At 35.5% G+C, this 23,317-nt stretch overlaps 1 protein-coding gene across 14 annotated transcripts in view; it reads right to left on the bottom strand.

The window, feature by feature from the left end:
* Positions 1–23,317, bottom strand: part of RUNX1T1 (RUNX1 partner transcriptional co-repressor 1) — a 146,475-nt gene that overhangs the window by 9,229 nt on the left and 113,929 nt on the right. For all 14 annotated transcript variants that reach the window (XM_078352710.1, XM_078352715.1, XM_078352704.1 and 11 more), the window contains 4 exons: positions 19,571–19,656; positions 18,818–19,019; positions 8,940–9,008; positions 3,668–3,858 (listed from right to left, as the gene is read on the bottom strand). In XM_078352710.1, coding sequence (XP_078208836.1) covers positions 3,668–3,858; positions 8,940–9,008; positions 18,818–19,019; positions 19,571–19,656 — 548 coding nt within the window. The remainder of the gene's footprint in view (positions 1–3,667; positions 3,859–8,939; positions 9,009–18,817; positions 19,020–19,570; positions 19,657–23,317) is intronic.

Below are 23,317 nucleotides of genomic sequence, written 5' to 3'. Positions count from 1 at the left end.
GTATTATGTTATCACTTTCTAAAACACTTTTAAAAAATCTTTTAAAACACCTTGTAAGGTAAGTGAATATCATCCCATTCCTTAAGAAGAAATGGAGGCTGACAGGAGCAAAATAAATTGCCCAAGGACCTCTGAGACAGTAACTGAGCTGGGACCATAATTCAGGTCTTCTAGGTCCTCATCTCAGATTCTTTCTGCCACACCTATCTGCCTCTGAGCTGTACTAGCAAAAGATGATCATTTGATCAGATAAACACGGCCTTTAAGGGATGGAACCATTCAACTTACCATGGAAGCCAGGACACTTGACAGTGGAAGGGGGTACTCGTAATAATTGTATGGGACATTAGGTGTCAATGGACAGTTCTGCCCAAAGTGGGATGGGTGTCTACCTTGCACTTTAGCTTACAGTGCACTTCACTGTAAGTTTTACACATTAAACTTCTAAGAAATGAGAACTTTCATTTTTCTTAGAAAACAAAACAATTCATATAATACTTAAAGCACAATGCAATATGGACCTTATTGGGTGTCAAATGGTTAATGTTCAAGAAAACTCCTGAACATAAAAACCCAGGTGAAGATTCTGAGAAGAACTTAACTATTTTCTCTGTACACACAGTCCTGACCTAACAGAGTTCCCACCCTGGTGGCCAACAATGGTGAGACCCAGAACAGGGAGCTCTATCATAGTCCAAGAAAGCCAGATCTGTTCTGGCTCCATCCTAGAGAGACCAAGGGAGCTTTGTACACTAGAAGTGACTTACAAATGCCACTGGTGAAGTGGCTTCTGCCAGGCTGCTTCTGTTAAAGGGTGCACATTCCTGAGTGTGAGGAAAGAGCAGGGTGCAGAAAAGTAATACGTTGGGTTTAAAGTTATGTCCTCATTTTGAAGGGGAAAAAGTATTTTACCAACAAATTCAAGCCAACAACCAGGCAAAAGGTATGACTGACCTAAACTTGCCTCCTGGGACTTGGACTGTTCTTGTACGTTGTCATCCCTTGGGAATGAAGGACATGAACTTTGGGTTATTTAATGGATTAACCCTTTACTTCTTTGGGTTAATTAATGAATTAACCCTTTGCTTCTTGGTCAAGTCCCTGGACAAACCACTTTTCTAGTATGTGTATGCAGACTTATGTGCAAGTCCAGAGGATTCTCAGCTTTATTCAAATAAAGTCTTTCTTCCGTCTTTTTTCCTTCTATTCTTGGAAAACTATTTGTTTTTGTTTTTGTTTTTGTTTTGAGACGGAGTTTTGCTCTTGTTACCCAGGCTGGAGTGCAATGGCGCAATCTCGGCTCACTGCAACTTCCGCCTCCTGGGTTCAGACAATTCTCCTGCCTCAGCCTCCTGAGTAGCTGGGATTACAGGCATGCGCCACCATGCCCAGCTAATTTTTTTGTATTTTTAGTAGAGACGGGGTTTCACCATGTTGACCAGGATGGTCTCGATCTCTTGACCTCGTGATCCACCCACCTCGGCCTCCCAAAGTGCTGGGATTACAGGCTTGAGCCACCGCGCCGGCCCTATTCTTGGAAAATTATTTACATTATTTTTGGAGGAAAGAGGCTTAATCCTTCTAGAGATGATTCCTCCCCAAGCAATAAAAGTGGTCTTGCACTTTAAAGAATAAGAAACCAGACCTAAGTTCCCTGTCTTTACCTGCACCCAAAAATTATCTTAATGATACTTATGAAAAGATCCTTATTTCACTGTTATGAAACAACATAGAAACTGAAAGCCTGCTGTGAGATCCTGTTGAGGCTCTGCCATTTCCTAGCTGTGTAACTTTAGTCAGGTGTGTCTCCTTATCCATAGCATGGCTCAAGGCTCAAGCCATACACCAGACACATCCACTCATCTTCAGATCATGATAAAATCGAAGCTTTTAGAGGTTCAGTGGTTTTCTCACAAATCACAGAGTTGTAAGAATTGGAGTCAGGAATTAAATTTGACCCTCTGAATTCCAAACCCTTTCCTTTACCATGGTCTGCTTTAAAATTCTTGGGAAAGTGTCAATGAAGACAAAAATAATGCTATGTTAAAGATCAGTTCCCCCAAGAAGTTAAAAAAAAAAAAACCCAATTATTATAGAAGATCATTCTTACATAAGTAGTAGATCTGACTGAATAACCTATCATGGATACTGTTTAACAGAGTTTATTTATAATGCTAAACATTGGTGGCAAGATCATATATTTTTCTGGATTGCTTTTAGGAATAAAGACAGAAAGCTTATAAATACTGAAGGAATACAGCATGTAACTGCCTGACTACAAAGACTTAGTTGACAATTTCTTCCTAGACATTTATTTGTCTTTAGAATTTAGTGACCTAAAAAATACTCTTAACATACCTAACATCCCTAAAACGTTCATGTGAAAGTGATAGTTTTAATGATGACATCAAGTGTGCCTCACGATATCATATATTTGAATAGAGAAGGACAAATTCTCCTCAAAAGATGCTAATGTTTTTAAAATAAAAAACACAAAACGAAGTCCTTATATCTTAGTCACAAGATACCAATAAAACTGAATTTATGTCTACTTTAATTGAACAATGGAAAAGTCAGCAGTTAAAGGGCAGATAAACTTCCCTTTGTCCCTCTTTTCCTGAGAAACTTTCAAATGTTGAAAATCAATTCCTTTTGTCCCCTTGTTATTCATCTGCTACACATTAAATAGAAACTCTGGGCATTGAGTGATTCCTGCAGAGTCTTTCATCTACAGAAAAGCCTGGGACAAATTAAATACTTACTCTCCCTCACAAATTATAGCTATGTACTGTAGTAGACCATTGATTTATCAGTCCATGCCACTGAGAGTTTAGCTTGGTGAGAGCAGCCCATTGTAGTCCTTTATCTAAAGTTACTCTGGGGTTGACAATTGTGATGCTATATTAATTAATGTGGAGCATTACTATTCTGCTCTGATTTGATAGGCTGTATTTTTAAAATCATTTTGTTCGACATTGTGTTTTGGTTACTCTGCAGATCTTTGAGCCATTTAGGCTAGGTGTGTGTGTATGTGTGGTGTGTGTGTGTGTGTGTGTGTGTGTGTGAGAATTACTATACTGGAACAATAATATGTGTAATATTACCACTAGCAGCAATATTATGCTATGAAATGACCATCATATGAGTTATCACAAATAATGTAGAAGTACAAACTGTCTCCAAGTTCTCTTAGAAATATTCAGTTGATGCAAACATTGTTTTAGCATTTGACTTTAAGACCAATAGCTAAGGGCAGTGATTTCAATCCCAAGCCTGCCAGATGTCTGTGGAGACCACGGCTTACACAGTATCTATTAAATCTCTTTAATTAGAAGGCAAGCATACACATACTCACATGCACACACACACAACACATACACACAGCTGAGCCATGAGTCTCTAAATAATGCTGGGAAATTATAAGAATTTCACTTTAATTGGTAACCCACTAAACATATTCAAAACCTTTTTTGGCAAAGATTAAGTGTTCAATAAAAAGACAAATGTGATCAGCTCTTGGCCAATTCCACCAGTACCGTGACTTTCCCCAAACTGTTCTAACATTTTTTCCAAATATTCGTCTAAACTGATCACAATGAATAAAGAATGAGCACTCTAATCAGTGAAAGCTGGTCTTTTTCATTTGGAGGCTCCCAAGACACCTCACCTCGCTCGAATCCTCCTGCTGATTGATAACTGCCAGCGCATCCTCTGCTGCCTGCCGCTTGGCCTCGGCAACCGTGCGCTCCATCTTGGCCCGCTCCGTCGTGATCATGTCATGGGCTTTCCGCTCCGCCTCAGACACGGCCTTCTGCAGCTCTGTCATCGCCTGGCGTTTCACCTCGTTAACAGCCTCTTCTGTGTGCCAGTCAGGCCAAACCAGACAAGAAAACACCTCTCGGTTAGCTCAGGACATTGGATATGGATTTCTTTTCTTTTAAATCTTTTTTTTTTTTTTTTTTTCTTTTCGAGTCAGGTCTCACTGTGTTGTCCAGCCTGGTCTCAAAACCCTAGGCTCAAGTGATCCTCTGCATCAATCTCCCCTGGCAACTGGAATTATAGGCACCTGCTAGCCACAATGCCCACTATCTGATTACTTTTATATAGAGTTCTATAGAACAAGCATGACTCTCATCCAAATTATTGGGCAGTTTCAGCAGTCTAAAAACTAGCAGATCTTTGACCTACATTTAGTAAAACAAAAGGTGAAAATGTTTCTTGAACTTGAACTTCTGGGAATATTTTTGGAAACTCCTACATCATTACTATAATTCTTTTCTTTTCTTTTTTAACCAAACTAATGCCTCCAGAAATGATTGAGACCAGATAAGAATTAAAGGACAAGGACATTCGTAAGAAACCTGTCTGAATAATTAAGACCCATAAAGTTAGTTTTCCACAATTCTATAAGTTAATACTAATACAGGAAGATCCACAGATAAAGCATTCAGAAAAAAAGATAGGGCAACAATGGATTTTACACATACACAAATAAGTGCAAACTATGAGTTGCTGGCAAAAACTACAATGCAATAGTGAAAATGTAACTCAGATGGCAATGAAGTTACTATAGACTTTTTAATGAAAACCAATACTGTAACAGATGATCCAGTTTTACTTTTGAAAAATCATTTCCCGAGTAATATGAGTACGTGCCTTTATAGATTAAATGATAGAGGTTTTAAAAAATAATCTCATTTCTACATTTTAAGCTGTTGTCCATTTACTTTACCAAATATACACAGTGGTTTTGCATAACCAACTGTTGCACTAGTTGAATATAACTAAATCCTACCACAGGCCAAAACAATGAGGCCTGACGACAAATCTGCAAGGTGTCAAGCTCTTTATTTTTGGCTGAGGAAAGGGTGCAAAGATTCAGCTAATGTACAACATAAGATTGACAAGTAAAACAAGTAATTTCCATTTTTAAAAATTAACTGTTCTAATTAACAGGGGAAAATATCCTCCCCCTGAATTAGTTTATCTAATTTTCATCTTTATTCAAAGCAAAATGACAATGATTAATTGAAAATTTAATAAGCAGTAATTATTAACTTGGCAAACCTAGTACCAATTAACACTCTATTAAAACTAATTATGACATGTTTCATTCAAGTGTTTGCACTTAATTGTTTCACCCACTTAAAAAGCACCTTAATTAAATGTTCTGTTTAATTAAAAACATAGATTCCTAATAAAAATGTTTTACTGTAGATTAAAAATGTAAGAGATGCAAGTACTCCTATGGTTTCTTAAATTCCTATGGTTTATTTCACACATCTATAGTCCATGACTTGAGAATCATCAGAAGCTCTCCACTGGTAATTAATTGTCATGACTTTTGTAGCCTCTGTCATTTTAACAGCATTATATCTGAGGTACATTTGTTTACAATTACCATCTGCTAGGTTTTATAAACTAAAATATAAATGAAAAATTCATACTAGAAATAATAACTAAAATATATTAAGCTTTTGTTAGCTGCTTTAAGGTATGCATTTAAAATCTGTGTAGAATCAGAGCATTGCAGAAAGAGCTTACAGCACCTTCTTCACCAGGAGGTAAAAAGATGCCTTTATTACCCTATCATAAATGACCTGGGGCACAAGGGAAGTACTGCCCTTCTAGCTATACGACCAGGGTCTAATTTAGTTTGAATATTCAAGGTGAATTAAAATTCTATCTAAGTGGTAATACAGGACAATAATTTTTGCTTACGATCAAAGCTGTAGCTTGACTAATTGTATATGCAAATCAGGCAATTTATATTTAAATTATGCATTCCTATTCTAATCCCACAGGCATATACAGATCAGCAAAGAGAATTGGTAGGACATTTGCAAGGTGCTTGAATATTTATTACCAACTGCAAACATTCTCTGATTGTGTAAAAAGAAATATACTGAAAAAAAATTCAGTTACCATTTTAAAACCATCTTTATGTTAGATTTTTTTCCAGTTTCATGAAGACCCCTTGTAATTTTTGAGTGCATTTGTTACTATTGCTTTAAAAATACTACTTTTAGAGGAGAAGTGATGTGGCCGATTTCTAATCTTTAAAAATGTGTGTTGTTATGTTATTATATTGTATTATTGGGGGCAATGTGAAAGATTTGCATAGGGTCTGCAGATGAAATAATAGTGTTATATCAATTCTGAATGTCTTGATTTTGGTAACTGTACCGAAGTTATGTAGAATATTCTTGTTCTTGGGAAACTGAAACTCAAATCATTTAAGGTAAAGAGAAATTATGTCTGCAACTTACTCTCAAATGATTAGAAATATATATATCTCAGGAAGAGGATGAAAGAGGAAAAGAAAGAATACTAAAGCAAGTATGATAAAATAAGGGAACTAGGTGAAAATTATAGAGGATTCTTTTGTAATTTTTTGCAACGTTTCTACATGTTTGAAATCATTTCAAAACAAAATGATGCAAAAAGCTATATTAAGGACTTTCAAGCACAGGGTATACTTTTTGTAATTATAATTTTCTGTGAAAGTGGATGTATTCATTATGCTACATCAAGTTTTGGGAATTCTTCCCCTTTTGTATTTTTCAAATGCTTTATTTATCTATCTTTTGCAGCAAAAATAATGTATAATAATTTCACTGCAAAGCACACTTTGTAGTAGGTTTTCTTCAAAAAAAAATTTTTTTTTTTGCCCATAGCCAATTTTAGAAATCCAGGATAAAAGCTTTCAAATTGTAACAAGCTGATTGCAGATGTCACATTCTGCCCTTGGTGTTTTCATCATGTTGGATGCCTTGACACTGAACACTAGATATGCCATTTAAGAAGCCTATAAAGATAAATATTATAAGTAGTTACTGGAGATGACCAGATGAAACTGTCATCCGTACTTTCAGGATTTAATATACCCCTTAAAATTTAGCATCATCCATAGAAAACTATTCCCAAACTGTTTTTAAGCAGCAGTTGAGGGATAACACGGTGAGAGAATACAAATTTAATGTCATATTTTAGCTTGAAAACCTATTGTAGATGATAGACACTGTAATGAATAATCTAAACACTTCCTTGATATGGTTTAATTAGAGAGTGCAAGCACACAACAGAAATGAGTAGTGCTTTTTCTCTATTCTCTTAAGTCCCCAAAACCTAAATTACACCCAGAATTAGGTTTAAAACCCCTCAAAACAGACAGTAAAGAAAAATAATGGTGAATTCAATAGATAACAATATGTCACATAGGAAAAAATAAACAACTGATTAAGTGGAAAATACATAGTGCAGTTTTGAATCTGCGTCCAATTGCTTACCACTTATGGTAGGACTTCCTTTATGCATAGCTATTCAAGTTGACTTTCCAAGAAAGGTGCTATATTCAGGAAAATCTGTTCTCACTTAATAGCACTCAAACAAAGACTTGAGCAGATAATAGCACATAAGAAATCTGGATTACATAAGACCTTACGGGCACTTTTTCTTTATGAACTATCAAGAATTTAACTTAAATATATTTAAGAAGGGAAGTGCAGAGAAAAGACTCACTCCTCTGAACATAAAGTCACCCTTCCCCTGTCCAAAATGACAATCATTTGTACCTCTTATTGGAGTAAGTTGCACTGACAGCTTAGAAGTGGAGGAGAAAAACAGTCACAAGGATGGTACATCAAGTCTTTTCAGGTAGGTGGCACTTGGCATATTTTTAACAGCTTGGGAGTACCACATGACTATTACCATAAATCTGGCAAAACTATGCAGTTGAGCAACATATACATTTGAACTTTTAAGCTAAATGGACCTATCTAATTTGTGTGTTGGATGTTCAAGACGGCTTTCTGATTCTTAATCTAAGTTACTAAACCTAGAATCCGATCAGAATTTAAAGGTCATTATCACTCTTACAAAAATAGGTATTTCTTGGAAAATATATAAAAATACTTGCATAAGATACATGTGTCTAGAGAGTCAGTAAGTTACACAGAACTATGAACACAGCTGAGTGAAAACCCAAAGAAAAATCTTCTGCAGAAAAAAACAAAAAAAACAAAAAATCCGTCCCGCCTTCGATTTGTACTGTTTGTAGAAGTATCATTTCCCAGTTTCCCAACTCAAAGAGACAAACTATTTTAAGAGTTAGAGTTACAGTAGCTCAAAGCCACAGTATGTTTTTCATGTCATCTTTAACTCTTGAAACAGATTTATGTTTCATCTCCTGAGCTGGTTTTCACAAAGCTTTTTGCTTGCTAGGTAGTTCACCAAGATTCTTACAGATTTGGACCTATTAAAGCACAATGACAAATCGGTGGGTCATGAGGAACTTTAAATCTACTATTACAAAATATAGAGCAGCATCTCCTAATGGAAAATAGGTAGTGCATATGAAAAGCAAAAGTAAATGTTTAGTAACTTTGTTATTTCACTTAAAGAATAATTTAGCTCTGATTGAATACTAATTAGCATAGAAGAATGATTTTAAAAGTTGATTGTAACCAAGAAATTATCTGAGTACTTTCACAAGTCAACCTGATTTAATGTGTTTTTTTTTTTTAAGAATGCAAGAGAAAAGACTGAAGTATGCAATTTAATTTCTAAAACACTGGGTTTTTTTCATCAAAGAAAAAAATGCATGCAAGCTAAGACCTCCTATGCCAAGTTACAGCCTGAAATCATTATGGCCCTGAAAAAACTGAGTTTTATAATGGAAATATTGCCAGCCTCTCAATTATAGTGAAACTGGCAGATGTTACTAAAATAAAAATGATTTCATCTTGTAATCAGGCCTGGTTTAAGAATATTAATCAGGTGTTTTGTTTTGTTTTGCTTTGTGGGTTTTTTGTTTTGTTTTGTTTTTGCTGTTGTTGTTGTCAGCAGTAAAGTCCTTTCTTGTCATTCCTCACATCACTGCATTAACAACTGCATACAGCTGCCAGAACACGAAACTTGTGTTTTTAAACAATTCTTACCAGCTTTCTTCCAGATCTCCTCTGGCACGTATCCAGACGCAGGCCTGTGAAGGAATTCCCGATGCGCGTCTATGAAAAGGATGGGAAGGGGGTGGAGAGAGGAGGAGAGTACTGTAAGCACACTTGTGTCATCGCACAGAGTGAAAGTAAGCAATGCCCATTCTCCTTTCTTCTCTACAAAAATGCAATTTTAAAAGGCTAAACATTTCGCTTCTTGAAAATACACAAAAAATAGCAAGACCTGTCATCAGAGCCCAAGGAAAACAGAAGGTCATTGGTCTAAATGCCAAGCATGCTCAAAGCCAAAGAAACTTGATTTTATTGTACAATATAATGTTTGGGAACACTGTTCTCAGCACTCTCTCATTAAGGAGGCATCTATAGATATATTTTGTTAAGGAAATTAAATTGTATTTGGTAGTTTCCTTTCAAGAGTCAAATTGGTAGTTAAAAAGTCAAATGTTCAGGTAATGTAATTTCCATAGAGCTCTGATTCTGCCACATTTCAAAGAATAGCAAGCTCTACTCTGTGGCTAACCAGTTCTCACAATTAATTCTTCAAAATCTCAGTAAACATTAAAATTTTTCATACAAATTAGATCATATGGTTTTGACATGGGTGGAAGCCAGAAAGACTCATTAGAATGGATTCACAGACATTCTGTTGAACAAAGAGAATTAGCCCATGCTTTCCAGAAAAGGAAATGAAGTTCCACTCTAAATTAAATGCTGTGCTTACTATGCTTGTCAAATTTTAAAAGTTTGAGAAAACAACTAATAATAACTTTCATATAGAAATGCTAACTCCTAAAATGGAAAAAAGATGAAACATTCTGTAGCTTTTACATATGCTCAAAAGTAAACAGTGTATACAGTCTTCCATAGCTAAAATATGCATTGCATGTCTTCCATATTGGATTTTCAATGAAAGCCTTCTTATTTAGAAGAGTTCAGTAAGAAAAAAATCATTTTAACTGTTATAATTATTAAACCCATGGTAAATCCTGAGTAAAACTGAAATTTCTCTATGTGTATGGTAAATGTTGAGTAGCAGATATTTTTAAACAATACTTTATCTAATGGTTATGTTGAAGATCAAAAATAAAGAAAAGCACGATAGGTTAAGCTAAGTGTATGTTGTTACATTTGAATGCTTTAAATACATCTGAATGCTCTGAATTCTTGCAGGACACATAGACTATCAACTGGCAAGAACATTAGATTTTCTCAACTATTCTGAATTAGCAAAAATTTCCTATGGCTTGGTGAAGAATATTTGGAAACTCTCTATAACATCTTTGCAATTTTTTAATCTAAAATTATTCCAAATTTTATAAAGTTTACTTTTAAAAGTTTACACTGTAATATTATGACTACTTAATAAAAAGATGGACTGGAAATTATGCATTCTCCTGTGTGCATTCATTTCTATAAAGTAAATGACAAAAATTAAAGTGTTTTTACTGAAGTAACTTTCAATCTTAAGGCAAGATAAAGCTGGTGCATAAATTATCTAAAAGGAAATGTGATAACAGCTAATTATCTTCCTTACCACTATAACTATTTCTAGAAGAAATAAAGTACAATCGAGTTCATATTTAGCCATGTGACATAGTACAACACAGAGATTTACTTATGACAACATTTAAAGACAATTTTTAAGAAGATAAGACTTTGATTTAAGTATAATTTATCGGTTAAGAATAAGAACAGATCTGTGAAGTTTGAAGAGAGAAAAAACTTGACTCCAAAGTAGCAAATTTTTTTCATTTATTATGTTAAGAAGAGACCTATAGTTCATAAAAATTACTATTTTTTTCTGTTTTTTTGAGATAGAGTCTTGCTCTGTTGTCTAGGCTGGAGTGCAGTGGCACAATCTCAGCTCACTGCAACCTCCGCCTCCTAGGTTAAGTGATTCTTCTGTCTCAGCCTCCGGAATAGCTGGGATTACAGGTGCATGCCATCAAGCCCACCTAATTTTTGCAATTTGTAGAGACGGGGTTTCACCACTTGACCAGGCTGGTCTCAAACTTCTGACGTCACATCACTCAGCAATGTGCTGGGATTATAGCCCTTCCAAAGTACTGAGATTACAGGTGTGAGCCACCATGCCCAGCCTATAAACATTATTTTTTGATAAACAGCTGATAATTATGATAAAGAACAGGAAAAGTGATGTTAAGGTATCCAAAGTCCATGCATGAAAGATACTAATTACCAACCCAGGCAACATAGGCTGAAGAAAGTTAGTTCTAGCACCCAGTGGAACCAGCTATTGACCATGGAACAAAAGGTATGTCAGTTTGTCCACATCTCAGATACCTCATCTCTGATAAAGTGAGGACAATACTACTATTGTTTGAGAGCACTGCTCTGAGTACTGAAGGAGGTACCTCCTATTACACACACACCCTAAACTCTCATCAGCTGGTACATGCTATTATCCTCATTATTATCATCATTATTATTACTTAGTAGGTGGTCTAGTAAGAACAGCTATGTAACTATTTCCTTATAAATAACTAAGGTGTAAAGAGTATTTTAAAGTTTATCTTTTCTCTCAATATTAAAAATCCAAATAGCACAAATTTTGAAGAGAACAAAGCCATTGAAAAAGCCTGGATGAAGCAATATCTACTAAGTAATTTGTTAAACTCCTGGAGTCTATGTCACTTGGAAGTAGACAATATTTCAATAGTTCACAATTCACTGCCTTTGTCCTTGGAAGCAAAATCCTCAAATTTCTTAGATGATACTTTCAAAAATTTTACTTGAGCCTCACCCACGGAATGTGTATAACACCCAAATTGACTCAAATATGAACGTGCCGGGCTCAACTGACCTTCCACCATCTATGGGTTGCACAGCAGGTATCTTGAGAGTACATATACCATACTGGAAAGTTGTGCAATGTTTCTTGCCTACATTTTCCTACATTTCTCACTGACGTTGCCATGTCCACATAGGCCCAAACTTCAACTGACTTAGAAACCCAATAGCAATGCCAAAGCCAATCATGCAAAAGTTTTCTTAATGTTAACTACCTTCCAGAAGACATTTTTTCAAAACAGCAGAATCTAAAGGTAAATAATTATATATATGTATTTTACAATATCCTCTCCAGTTCAAAGTTACTGTACTTGATAAACATCAGTTCTACCAACAGAAAGAACAGACTGATTGGTAGCAGGCGTACTCTTCAGAAATCTATTTGATGCCCTAATGAATACTACTTTAATAGCTACAGAAACCAAATGACTAACATATTTAATGTCTCCTCTCCTGATTAAGCAGCAGAAATATCAGAATCTATGTAGGGAAAGCTGAGTTTGAAAAACAAAACAAAGGACGATTCTCTCCACAGACTTTATTACTTTAGAATACTGGCTATTCTAGACACATCTACATAAAACACCTTAAGATTCTAAGGCTTAGATTCTAAAGAAGCTAATTCTTAACCATTAACTCTTAACCACCTACAAAATATCAGTTGCTATAACAATGAATTGTCATTCTAAAATGTAGTGGTAGAAACAAAGAAGAACCTATATGAGATGGTTTAAAATGTGAACATATATGCAACTAGTGAAAGATGAAAAAAATATTGAAAAGTCCTTCTAAATTAAGTCTAGCTTGCTTTGGGATACAAATTGCTTGGGAGGTGAGAGGGAAAGATGATGAAGGGAGACTCCTGAAAATAATCCACATCTATGAAGAGAGGAGACCAGGCAGAGTGACAGAAAATGGTGTAAGAAATGTGAAAGAACAGAAAGAGCAATCTATGATGTATGAAAGAGATGGAAGATGCACTACACTTACGACAGGATGGAGACCATTGGATACTAGATACTGCAAGGGCCGCCATCAATATACATGAAGGGATGAGCTGATAGCCTTTGGAGAAGCAATGTGACCTCCTATGACCCAGGACAGCAATGCTCAAAGCTTGGCAGCACCTAGGTATGGCCTTCATCCTGTAGTGGGCAGAATGAGGCTATGATCATGATAATATCTATTACAAAAACCATCAAAAGAAAGAAAGAGTTAAGTGATTTTTATCTTTACAAATGCCACTTGTTTTTAAGGATAATACATTCAGAAATCTTCACACTAGGTTTCAGAAGCCCAAATCCAACCTAGAAGCCAGCAACTGCTTTAGGATTTCCATCTTTTACAACAAACATGTTTAATGCTCCAGGAAGTAACCATCTCTTCTTAATTTAAAAAGATGGACATATTTAACTAATAGTCACATCTTTTTGAACCCACTATAGTTAAGTACAGTAGACATCTGCATTATAAAGTCAGCTGAATGACTGTGAGATTAATTTCATGATGTGATTTAAAGAAATCAATATAAGAGTACAAAACTACAAACATTTACATGCAAATACACAAAGAACAACTTGTTTGTGATTTTTATACTCTGAGAGTACAGAAGTTAAAATATTTCTTTGGCTGCGAGAAATCTACTTTTCTATACCTTTGTATTATGAATTAAGGTCCCAAAGTTACAACAGTTTAACTATATTTAAGACAGGATTCTTTTCTAATCTCTGTGCCTAATAAAGTAGCCACCTGATTAGAAGCACTTTCCAGATGAAAAATTACTTGTGAATCCACTGTTACTTCACAATCTTGAATGCCAAGGAAAAATTTTACTAGTTTCATTTACTACTATTCTTTAAAGTTCTTTTTGATTTTATTTAATTTTTAATTACTTAATTACTTTTTTTGAGACAAGGTCTCACTCTGTCACCCAGGTTGCAGGGCAGTGGTGCAAACATGGCTCACTGCCACCTTGACCTCCTGGCCTCAAGGAATCCTCCCATCTTAGCCTTCTGAACAATTGGGACCACAGGCATGCACCACCATGCCCAGCTAATTTTTTTATTTTTGGTAGAGATGGGGTCTCACTATGTTTTCCAGGCTGGTCTCAAACTCATGGACTCAAGGGATCCTCTCACCTCAGCCTCCCAAAGTGCTGGGATTGTAGGCATGAGCCACCACACCCAGCCCGGCCGAAAGTTCTTTTTGAGAATGTACATCTAAATAATAATAATATCTAAGACATAAAACATCTACTATGTGTCAGACACTGTCCCATATATATATATATATATATATATATATATATATATATATATATATATATATATTTAACCTATTAACTTAATACAGAAATGCTTATGAAATATGTATTACCATCCCCATTTTATACATGAGGAAACTGAAGCATGAAGATGACTTGCCAGTCTGGGCGCAGTGGTTCACGCCTGTAATCCTAGCACTTTGGGAGGTGGAGGCAGGCAGATCATGAGGTCAGGAGTTCACGACCAGCCTGACCAACATGGTGAAGTCCTGTCTCTACCAAAAATACAAAAATTAGCTGGGCGTGGCGGCGCATGCCTGTAATCTCAGCTACTCAGGAAGCTGAGGCAGGAGAATTGCTTGATCCTTGTAGGTAGATATTGCAGTGAGCCGAGATTGCGCCACTGCACTCCAGCCTAGGTGACAGAGCAAGACTCCATCTCAAAAAATAAAATTAAATTTAAAAAAAGAGAGATTATGACCTGCCAAAGGCCACAAATTAATATGGAGAGGAACGAGTAATTCTAATCTAGTAATTCTACTGAGTTTGTGCTTTTAACCTTCATGCTAGATTTCCTGAGGATTTAGAGAGCAATGAGAAATCCCATTATTCAATCAATAATAAAACTTGCCAGCTAGCAGAATTTTAAAATATTAATTCCTCTACCAACCTACTTGGGACAGGGGATGGTATTAATTCCACAAACTCCTGAATTGCTAAGCTTTTTATGAATGCTAAGCTTGATTTTCATTACACTTAAGACAAACAAACAAAACTTTTTGACAGTTCTTTCTCTGGCCAGTACTAAACCCTCAACAGAATGAAGTATTTTCCAAATTTACTACCTTGTCATCACAATATTCATACAGTTTTTTAAAACACAGGAAAAATGCATTTATATTTCAGAGTTTATGTCTCAGTCCCTGAAATTAGCCCTAAACCTACTGTTAGAAAAAATTTTTGACCAGGCACAGTGGCTCACGTCTGTAATCCTAGCATTTTGGGAGGCCGAGGTAGGCAGATCACTTGAGCTCAGGAGTTCAAAACCAGCCTGGGCAATGTGCTAAAATCCTATCCCTACAAAAAATACAAAAAAAAAAAATAGCTGGACACAGTGGCGGGCACCTGTGGTCCCAGCTACTTAGGGGGCTGAGGTGGGAGCCGAGGAGTTCAAGGCTGTAGTGAGTTGAGATTATGCCACCATACTCCAGCCTAGGTAAAAAAGTGAGACTCTTTCTAAAATAATAGTAATAATAATAATATTTAACTCTCTCTAACGATGTGGAAGACTTCTAGAAAACAAAGAGAGCATACACAGATACAAGATAAACTACAGGAAGATTCTAGAATAGTTGAAAGCCAGTTAAAAGGGAGGTAATTTAAAGTAAGTAAAATGTCAGGAGGCAAGAGAGTGATGTGACAACATTCTGAGAGAGAAGGGAACCAAAGACAAAGAAAGAAAAAAGAGCTACTACGGAGATTCTGACAACACTTCAGAAAACATGCGAAGTACTAACCAGCAATCACCTATCTATACATATAAAAGCAGTTCTACTTCAGTGGTCAAATCTGCCAATTCTGATCACATCACCTTGCTCTTCTGTGTAGTATACAAGATAATAAAACTTAGATGTATAAATAAGTCATACTTTGGAAATAGAGACAGCAGTTTTAAATTTTGCTTTCTAATTTTATTAAAAGTTGACTATTTGGAATTTTCCCTTGAAAGCAAATGAGTAACAACAGTAGAAATAACAAATATCTATTATTTCGAGAAAACGTATTTTATGAAAAGTCCTTCAAGATGTCAATTTCCATTTTATTTAAAGAACAGAAATACCATTGTGAATTCAGCCTGTATTCAGTGTTTAAAATTCTTTCAGAGGTTATTCCAAATAAACATTTTAGTATCTTGGGGAAACTAAAATTCAATTTGTAATAGATTAATCAAGTTATTTTACTAAATCCCTACACTGACTTAATACTATGAATATATTTCAAAAGTGAGAATGGGATTGAGTTTAGTAAGTACAATACATCAGTCATGAAAGTTACATTATCCTCTCTGCAGTCCCCAAATATAATTTTAAACTGCTAAGAATGTGTGTATGACTAAACATTCCCAGTGTTTCCAAGTTAGGGACATAAGTAGGGCAATATTTTGAACCAAAGATATCTTCTATAAGATATTCTGAAAGTCTCATTTGAGACCAGACAGTAGTTGAAGAGGCAAAAGAATTAGACTAAAAGAAACGCAAGCAATAAAACTGTGGGATACAGAGATCTACATGGAAATAAAGATATAGACATATCCATAGCTTTATTTGCGCACATGCACTCCATTAAATACTTTCCAGCCACAGAAAATAGATTTATCAGCCAATAATCTCCAATCCTTTCATTACACGTCAATCCATTCAACTCCAAAGCTTGGAGAGAGACTTAGAAGGCACTTAATGTAAATGATTGTGGGCCATAATTAAACCACCTGTCCTCTTATTTACAGCCATAGCGCAGTCCCAGAAAATAGAACACAAGGCTGCAAGAATCTGCTAATAAGGATGCACTGTGAAAACACTATGGAATGCTAAAACTTGCACACTGCAGAGTTCTACACAGGTTTTCTCTACTTATGATAGTGTCTTAATGGCAATTTAGGATTCTGTGTCCATAAAGAACATAATATTTTAATGTTGTCTATAAACAAAGAAATTTAATGCTTATAGCCTTTGAGTAACACAACCTATAAAGCTTAAAGCCAAAAAAAAAAAAAAATCTCGGGTTTAACAAAAACATAAATGCATTAACATCACTAAAAATAGTATAGTTTGTGTACTTTTAAAAAGGAGGTTTTTAAAACCAAGTTTATTCTTTTGGTGATATAATAGGGACAATGAACGTCTCTTCCTAGAGAACATGATATACATCTGTATCACCAGAATCAGTGTGCTGTAGTAGTGCTATACACTAAATGGCCCTTGTTCTATGAAGATATCTCACTTAGGTATGAAGTCGGATCAATTCTGGAGATGTTTCTTTTACAACAGATGGCAGATAATAGCAATCTGGTCAGTTTGGCTGACTGAATTGAGGTAGCTATCCTGTGGCCTGAAGACTAGCTATTCCCTTGCCTTCTCCAACTAGATCCAAAAACCCTCAAAGAAAGAAACGAAGACTCGCTTTCCTTCATTAGAATGCCTAGCACAATGCCTGGCACATAGTAAGTGTTCAATAAATAAGTACTGATTCAACGAATGTCTTCAATAGAATAAGCCAAACTACATGTTTCAACTCCCAAAGTTTTATTTACTTTAAGGCCCTCAATTTTTGCCTAGACTGGATGGTTATAAATATCCCCTCTGTCCTAAGCAAATCTCTCATGATTAATCAATTTTTGTTCACAACAAGGAAATAAACACTAGATTTTTTTCCACTTTGCTCTAAATAGTTTGGCTTCGACCAGTATTGGCTCAAACCAAATGTAATTCTGTTTTCATTGCTTGCCATAATGCGACCTGACAAATACAGTTTTGTCTTTAAAGTATGCTTTAGAATAACGATTGTTAAGTAAATTAAGTGTCTTAGACTCTTCCATTATTTAATGCTTATGATAAAGGCATTCAGCATTGAGAGATTAGCAGAAATCTACAAACCTAAGTGTGTAGGAAACTGCACTGGCTGGGACCAATTTGAAAACAACAATGTGATCAACAGCCAGATAATATACTTGAAGTTTTTAACTTTTCATAATCAGCCATAGTACTAATGAGGCCAAACTTATGAGCTTAATCTGCACAGGCTTTGCAGCAGGGACAAAACTAACCTGAGTTAGCAGATGGGTATGGGGCTAAACACACAAGAGAACAGGAGAGACACAAGGATCCACACAAATCCATCTCCCTAAGCTTACTCAAAAAGTATTCACACATAATGGGTGGCAATGTCAACAACAAAACCTTATTATTAATTTAGGTAACAGTTCACAGGCCTCAGAAAGATTCTTTCTGGTTGAAGACTTCTTTCAACATATTTGGGATTGTATTTTATCTATAACCCCAACAATTCCCAAATATCAATAAGAAATATAGTTACATACTACCATTCTATTGCTAAGGCACAACTACATTATGAGCCCTATTATAAAACCAGAATTAATACAATCACGATTAAGTAATCTAAGTTAAGATCAAATCAGGAAGAGTGCTATATCATTATCATTAATTATAAAATAGCTGCAGGCAAAATATATAGCTTTTAGGTCTGTCTTCCTGGAGGGGTTTTGAGAAAAGGTTGCTGTTTTTTTTTTTTTTAAATATGAGATTCAACTAACAAACAAGATTGTCTTACAGGCTGTTTTCAGAATTAATAATTTGAAACATACATCCCCATGTGCAGTGCTTGGTATGCAGTGGCAGAATTCACTGGAGACCTTGTTAGAAGTGCCTAAGCCCCAGGCCCACTCCCTGAAATGATTTTTGCTGTTTTGAGGCATTATAAAGGAGCACAAATTTTAGTTACGCACATGAAATTCTGGTTCAGTGTTGAAACTCTGCCATCAGCTCAATAAATTCACCTGGAAAAGGAATTTAAGTTTGTGGCTATCTCTATCTATGCCAATCTGCTCAAATTCTTAACAGACAGACAAGACATATTGGAGAATATGTAAATTATTTACTGTCTTAAAATTCCTTGCCGATCCTTTAATTTTAAAAAGAAGTTAAAAATAAATTCAGCATTAACAGCATAAGAAATATGTGTTCGAGATACTCATCTGAAGAAAAGTTACCTAGTGCAACTGGGTCTGGGTTGACGGGACTCTGCTGCCTGGAGTGGCTGCTGCTACTGCCGCCACCTTTTTTTAAGTCCTCGGCGTCACTGTATCGTCGGATCCAGTAATTCAGTTCTTCCCGGTCTGCTTCTTGACACCGCCTTAGTACGGTGAGAGATCGCCTTGTTTTTTCTACCATGTCCATTATGCAGTTTAACAGCTATGTGGCAAAGGGGAGAATTGGGAAGAGCATATAAATCATCAAAATTAAATATTTTGCTGAGTAGTGAAACAAACCATTTCAGGACAATGAAGGAAGCAATTTTATCCCTTAATATTTTCTATGGCTAGTTTTGAAATTCAGAACCAATAGATGAGAAAATTCAATGGCAATGAGAAGATGGATGTATGAACATGAGTCAGAAGGAAAATTTTACCTGAAGGCATTAAAGCCAGTAAATCCATCTCTCCAAATACTAATCCCATTACTTTATACACTAAAGGACTGTTTCACAATAAAACAGTAACCCACTGATCTGACTTTGAGAATTCCTTTCTACGACGTAAACATTTCTCTTAAGTGGCTTTCACACAAATTTAGAAATCAAATCCTATATTCTACTTTGAACATTCTCGCTCATTGTTTCTTTTTCAAGGATAACAGGAAACACTGTGCCTTCAAAGCATCGCCAAGCTTTTATTTTATCACATAACCCCACTCCAGTTGTTTTCCAGACATTTTTTAATCCCAAATGATTACTGATGTCTTACATGGTCAAGATGTTTCCACTCTTCTGCCCATTCTCGGTCTGTTAGTCTGTGATCAATCATTTCTTCTTGACGTGTGCCATGCAACCCTACAAAAACAGAGAAGGCTGAATCACCCTAAAGCATTCAGTACACAACCCATACACACACAGACTCATCGCAAGGACTATGTGGGCAAACTCAATGACATAAAAATACATTTGTTTTTGAATGGAGACATGAGTCATACTTAGATTCAGAATTACCTAATGGGTTCCTCATAGAATAAAACATTAGAACTAGAAGGAATTTTAGAGGTCATCTAGTCAGAAGCATTTGTCTTACATATAAGGAGACAGTTAAGTGACACCAAGTCCACAGCTAGTTAACCATGCAACACTTCCTAAGTAAGAATATATTCTAACTCTTTACTTTTGTACCAATCCGGTAAAATAAAAAACGAATAAACAAATAAATTATATATATTCTAACTCTTAATAAATACAAGAAACCACAAGTAGATATTAAGTGGTTTTAAAGCATTGCTGTCCTGCATTAAAACTAAAGACAGCACAAGTCATTTTACATGGGAAGGGATATGCTTTCCCAAAACAGGCATGCTAAATTTTCCCACATTTCAACAACATTGTATGAATGAATACAATCCTAACACATATACTTCCATGATAAAATTAAACCATGAAGAGAAGGCTTGTATAATATGGAGCTACATATACTCATTCGGTTTACCAAAAAGTAAAAAATAAATAAAAGTAAATTGGACATCCTTCATGAAAACAATGAAACATACCAGATATAATTTGACAAATATTATAAATCTAAGTGAATAAACTGGAAAACCTAATTTGAAGTCCATAAGTTGTAATACTCTTTAGCATCATAGTTAAGATACCAGTATGAAAAAGTAATAAGATTACTTTTTATACTCGCTTGGTAAGTATTTACCAAGTGAGCACCAATATTAATTAATGTAAGCAGTTAGCTAGGATGCTCATTAAAATAGGAAGTAAATGTGTCTTACTAAAAAGATAGGATGGGCCAGGTGTGGTGTCTCACGCCTGCAATCCCAGCACTTTGGGAGGCCGAGGCGTGCTAATCACGAGGTCAGGAGATAGAGACCATCCCGGCCAACATGGTGAAACCCATCTCTACTAAATTAAATACAAAAAATTAGCCAGGTGTGATGATGTGTGCCTATAGTCCCAGCTACTCAGGAGGCTAAGGCAGGAGAATCACTTGAACCCAGGAGGCGGAGGCTGCAGTGAGCCAAGATCGTGCCACTGCACTCTTGCCTGGGTGACAGAGCAAGACTCTGTCTCAAAAAAGAAAAAAAAAAAATAGGAGGAATGTCTCTGATCAGAGAAACCTGGAAACTTTTGTTCCTTTATATTAGAATATAAAGATTATGTAATCACTTTATATTCTACTGTAAAGGAAAGCCATTGGGCTGTGGCAATATTTTGCATTCTAAATGATCAAAACTATTATTTTTGGTTGCCAATGATCAAAAACTATTATTTTTGGTTCAGAAAATGTTACTCTTAACAAAAAATAAAGTTGGTCATGGTTTGTTGGGCTTCTAGATAACTGGGCTACCTCTCTGTGAAATTTATGTAAGAATTAAATGACAATAGGAGTTATAAGACACTGAATTTCATTTTTTGTGAGATTTAAGCGGTTAGAAATCCCTTCTTTTAGCTGATTTACACAAATAAAGATGAGTCACATGACTGTGTTCAGCCAACCATGTAATGCAATTTCATTTACAACTGACAAAAATGAACAAATTTATGACAGCCCTTTCTCAGACTAAATAAAAAGCTAAATGTAAGACACCTTGTACTATTCCTGTCCAATCAGAAAATACTCTGAGATACATTTTAAAAGTTAAAATTGTCAATGCCATCTATTGGTAAAAAAGTAAAAGTGCAAATATGGTGAAAAAATAATATTTAGTTGTTGCTCTGTTGTGATTATTTAAAGTTGAAATGTTTGCAAATATGTAATTTTTGTTAACTTATTTGTTGCCTGTGTTTTAGGGAAAAACCATTACTGTTAAAATTAGTCACCAGAGAAAACAACCAGAAAGTGATAAGGATATAAATGTGAGAGTGACTTTCATGTCAGAGGAATCTGAATATTTGACTTTAAGGAAAAGAATTCCAGAGATCTCAAAAGCTTGAAAAATTCAGCAGACAAAATCAATTATAACGCAAGCTATAACACCTGGAGTAATATTAATGAACAACAAGATTTCTGTGGCCAGTAGGATTACAGCATTTATAAAACAGTACTAAGCTTCATCTCATTCAAAAATGAAATACTAAGTGCATTAGAAATATGTAAAATATGAGATTTCTTTGCTGCTTTTGAACTCTGAAAGTCATTTGTTAGATATAATCAAATCTTTAAAAATAAATCAAGATTTTTGATTTATTAATTTATCTATTTAAGATACTTAAATATTCAGTAGCACCCAATTTTTTTTTTTTTTTTTTTTGAGACGGAGTTTCGCTCTTGTTACCCAGGTTGGAGTGCAATGGTGCGATCTCGGCTCACCTCAACCTCCGCCTCCTGGGCTCGGGCAATTCTCCTGCCTCAGCCTCCTGAGTAGCTGGGATTACAGGCACGCGCCACTGTGCCCAGCTAATTTTTTGTATTTTTAGTAGAGACGGGGTTTCACCATGTTGACCAGGATGGTCTCGATCTCTTGACCTCGGGATCCACCCACCTCGGCCTCCCAAAGTGCTGGGATTACAGGCTTGAGCCACCGCGCCCGGCTCCTAATTTTTATTTACAGTCATAATACCAGGGGGATGTACTGGGGGAAATAGCTCATAATCATTAAATAGCTCATAATCACATTTGCATTTGTGGGAAATTTGACACTAACATTGAGTCTTAACTGGTTATTATGTTTTAGAATATTTTAGCTACCTAGAATAAAACTCTAAGCTTACTTATAAACTAATGCTGCTAACAAGTTACTTTACTAAAGGATCCTAGTGAGTATATGTCCCTACACATAATGGGCACTTATAAATCGTAGCAGACTGAGTATATGTTTATGACAATTTTTTTATTCTCAAAATGGCAGCCTGATGTAACACCATAATTTGTTGCTCATACATCAAGATTTTATTTTATATTAATACACACTAAACTCTGCCAGACTTTAGGGATGGTTTAGTAGCTACACATATTTATAGAGATTAGCACTATTAGTTTTATAAGCTAATATAATTAAAAGGTAAGGAACATGGTCTGAAGAAAATAACATAAAACCAATGGATACCAATATAATTCATAAAGGGATATTTTACATTACTTGATGAAAACATAATCATTGCACATAAGTGTAATTACTTCCTTGCTGATTACTGTACAGTGCACTGGAACTAATATTTCACAAAATAGCACCTGCTGCCTAAGAAACAGGCCATTTGCTAGCACACCTACAAAACAGGATCCCTTGAACTGGTTTCACGATGACCTGATGACTCCACTGCTATTTAAAAACATGCAATCATGAGTTTCAGTCCTTAAGTCATAAGTAAGTGGTAAGGCTTTGTGTAGAAGAGGGCTGTTATCACATTCAATTTGGGGGCCAAAATATCAATCCAGAGAGAGAAATAACATAACCACCTTTGAAAGCTCTTCAGAAATGGTACCTGTGAGAACGTTAGACAGATTGGCTATTAAGAAAGCACAAATTATATGCTTAGCCATTTGTCTGACACACTATATAAA

Source organism: Callithrix jacchus, chromosome 16 (assembly GCF_049354715.1).
Source record: "Callithrix jacchus isolate 240 chromosome 16, calJac240_pri, whole genome shotgun sequence".
NCBI lineage: Eukaryota > Metazoa > Chordata > Mammalia > Primates > Cebidae > Callithrix > Callithrix jacchus.
Note: the sequence above shows the minus strand (reverse complement) of the source record. Positions and strands in the feature narration are given on the sequence as shown.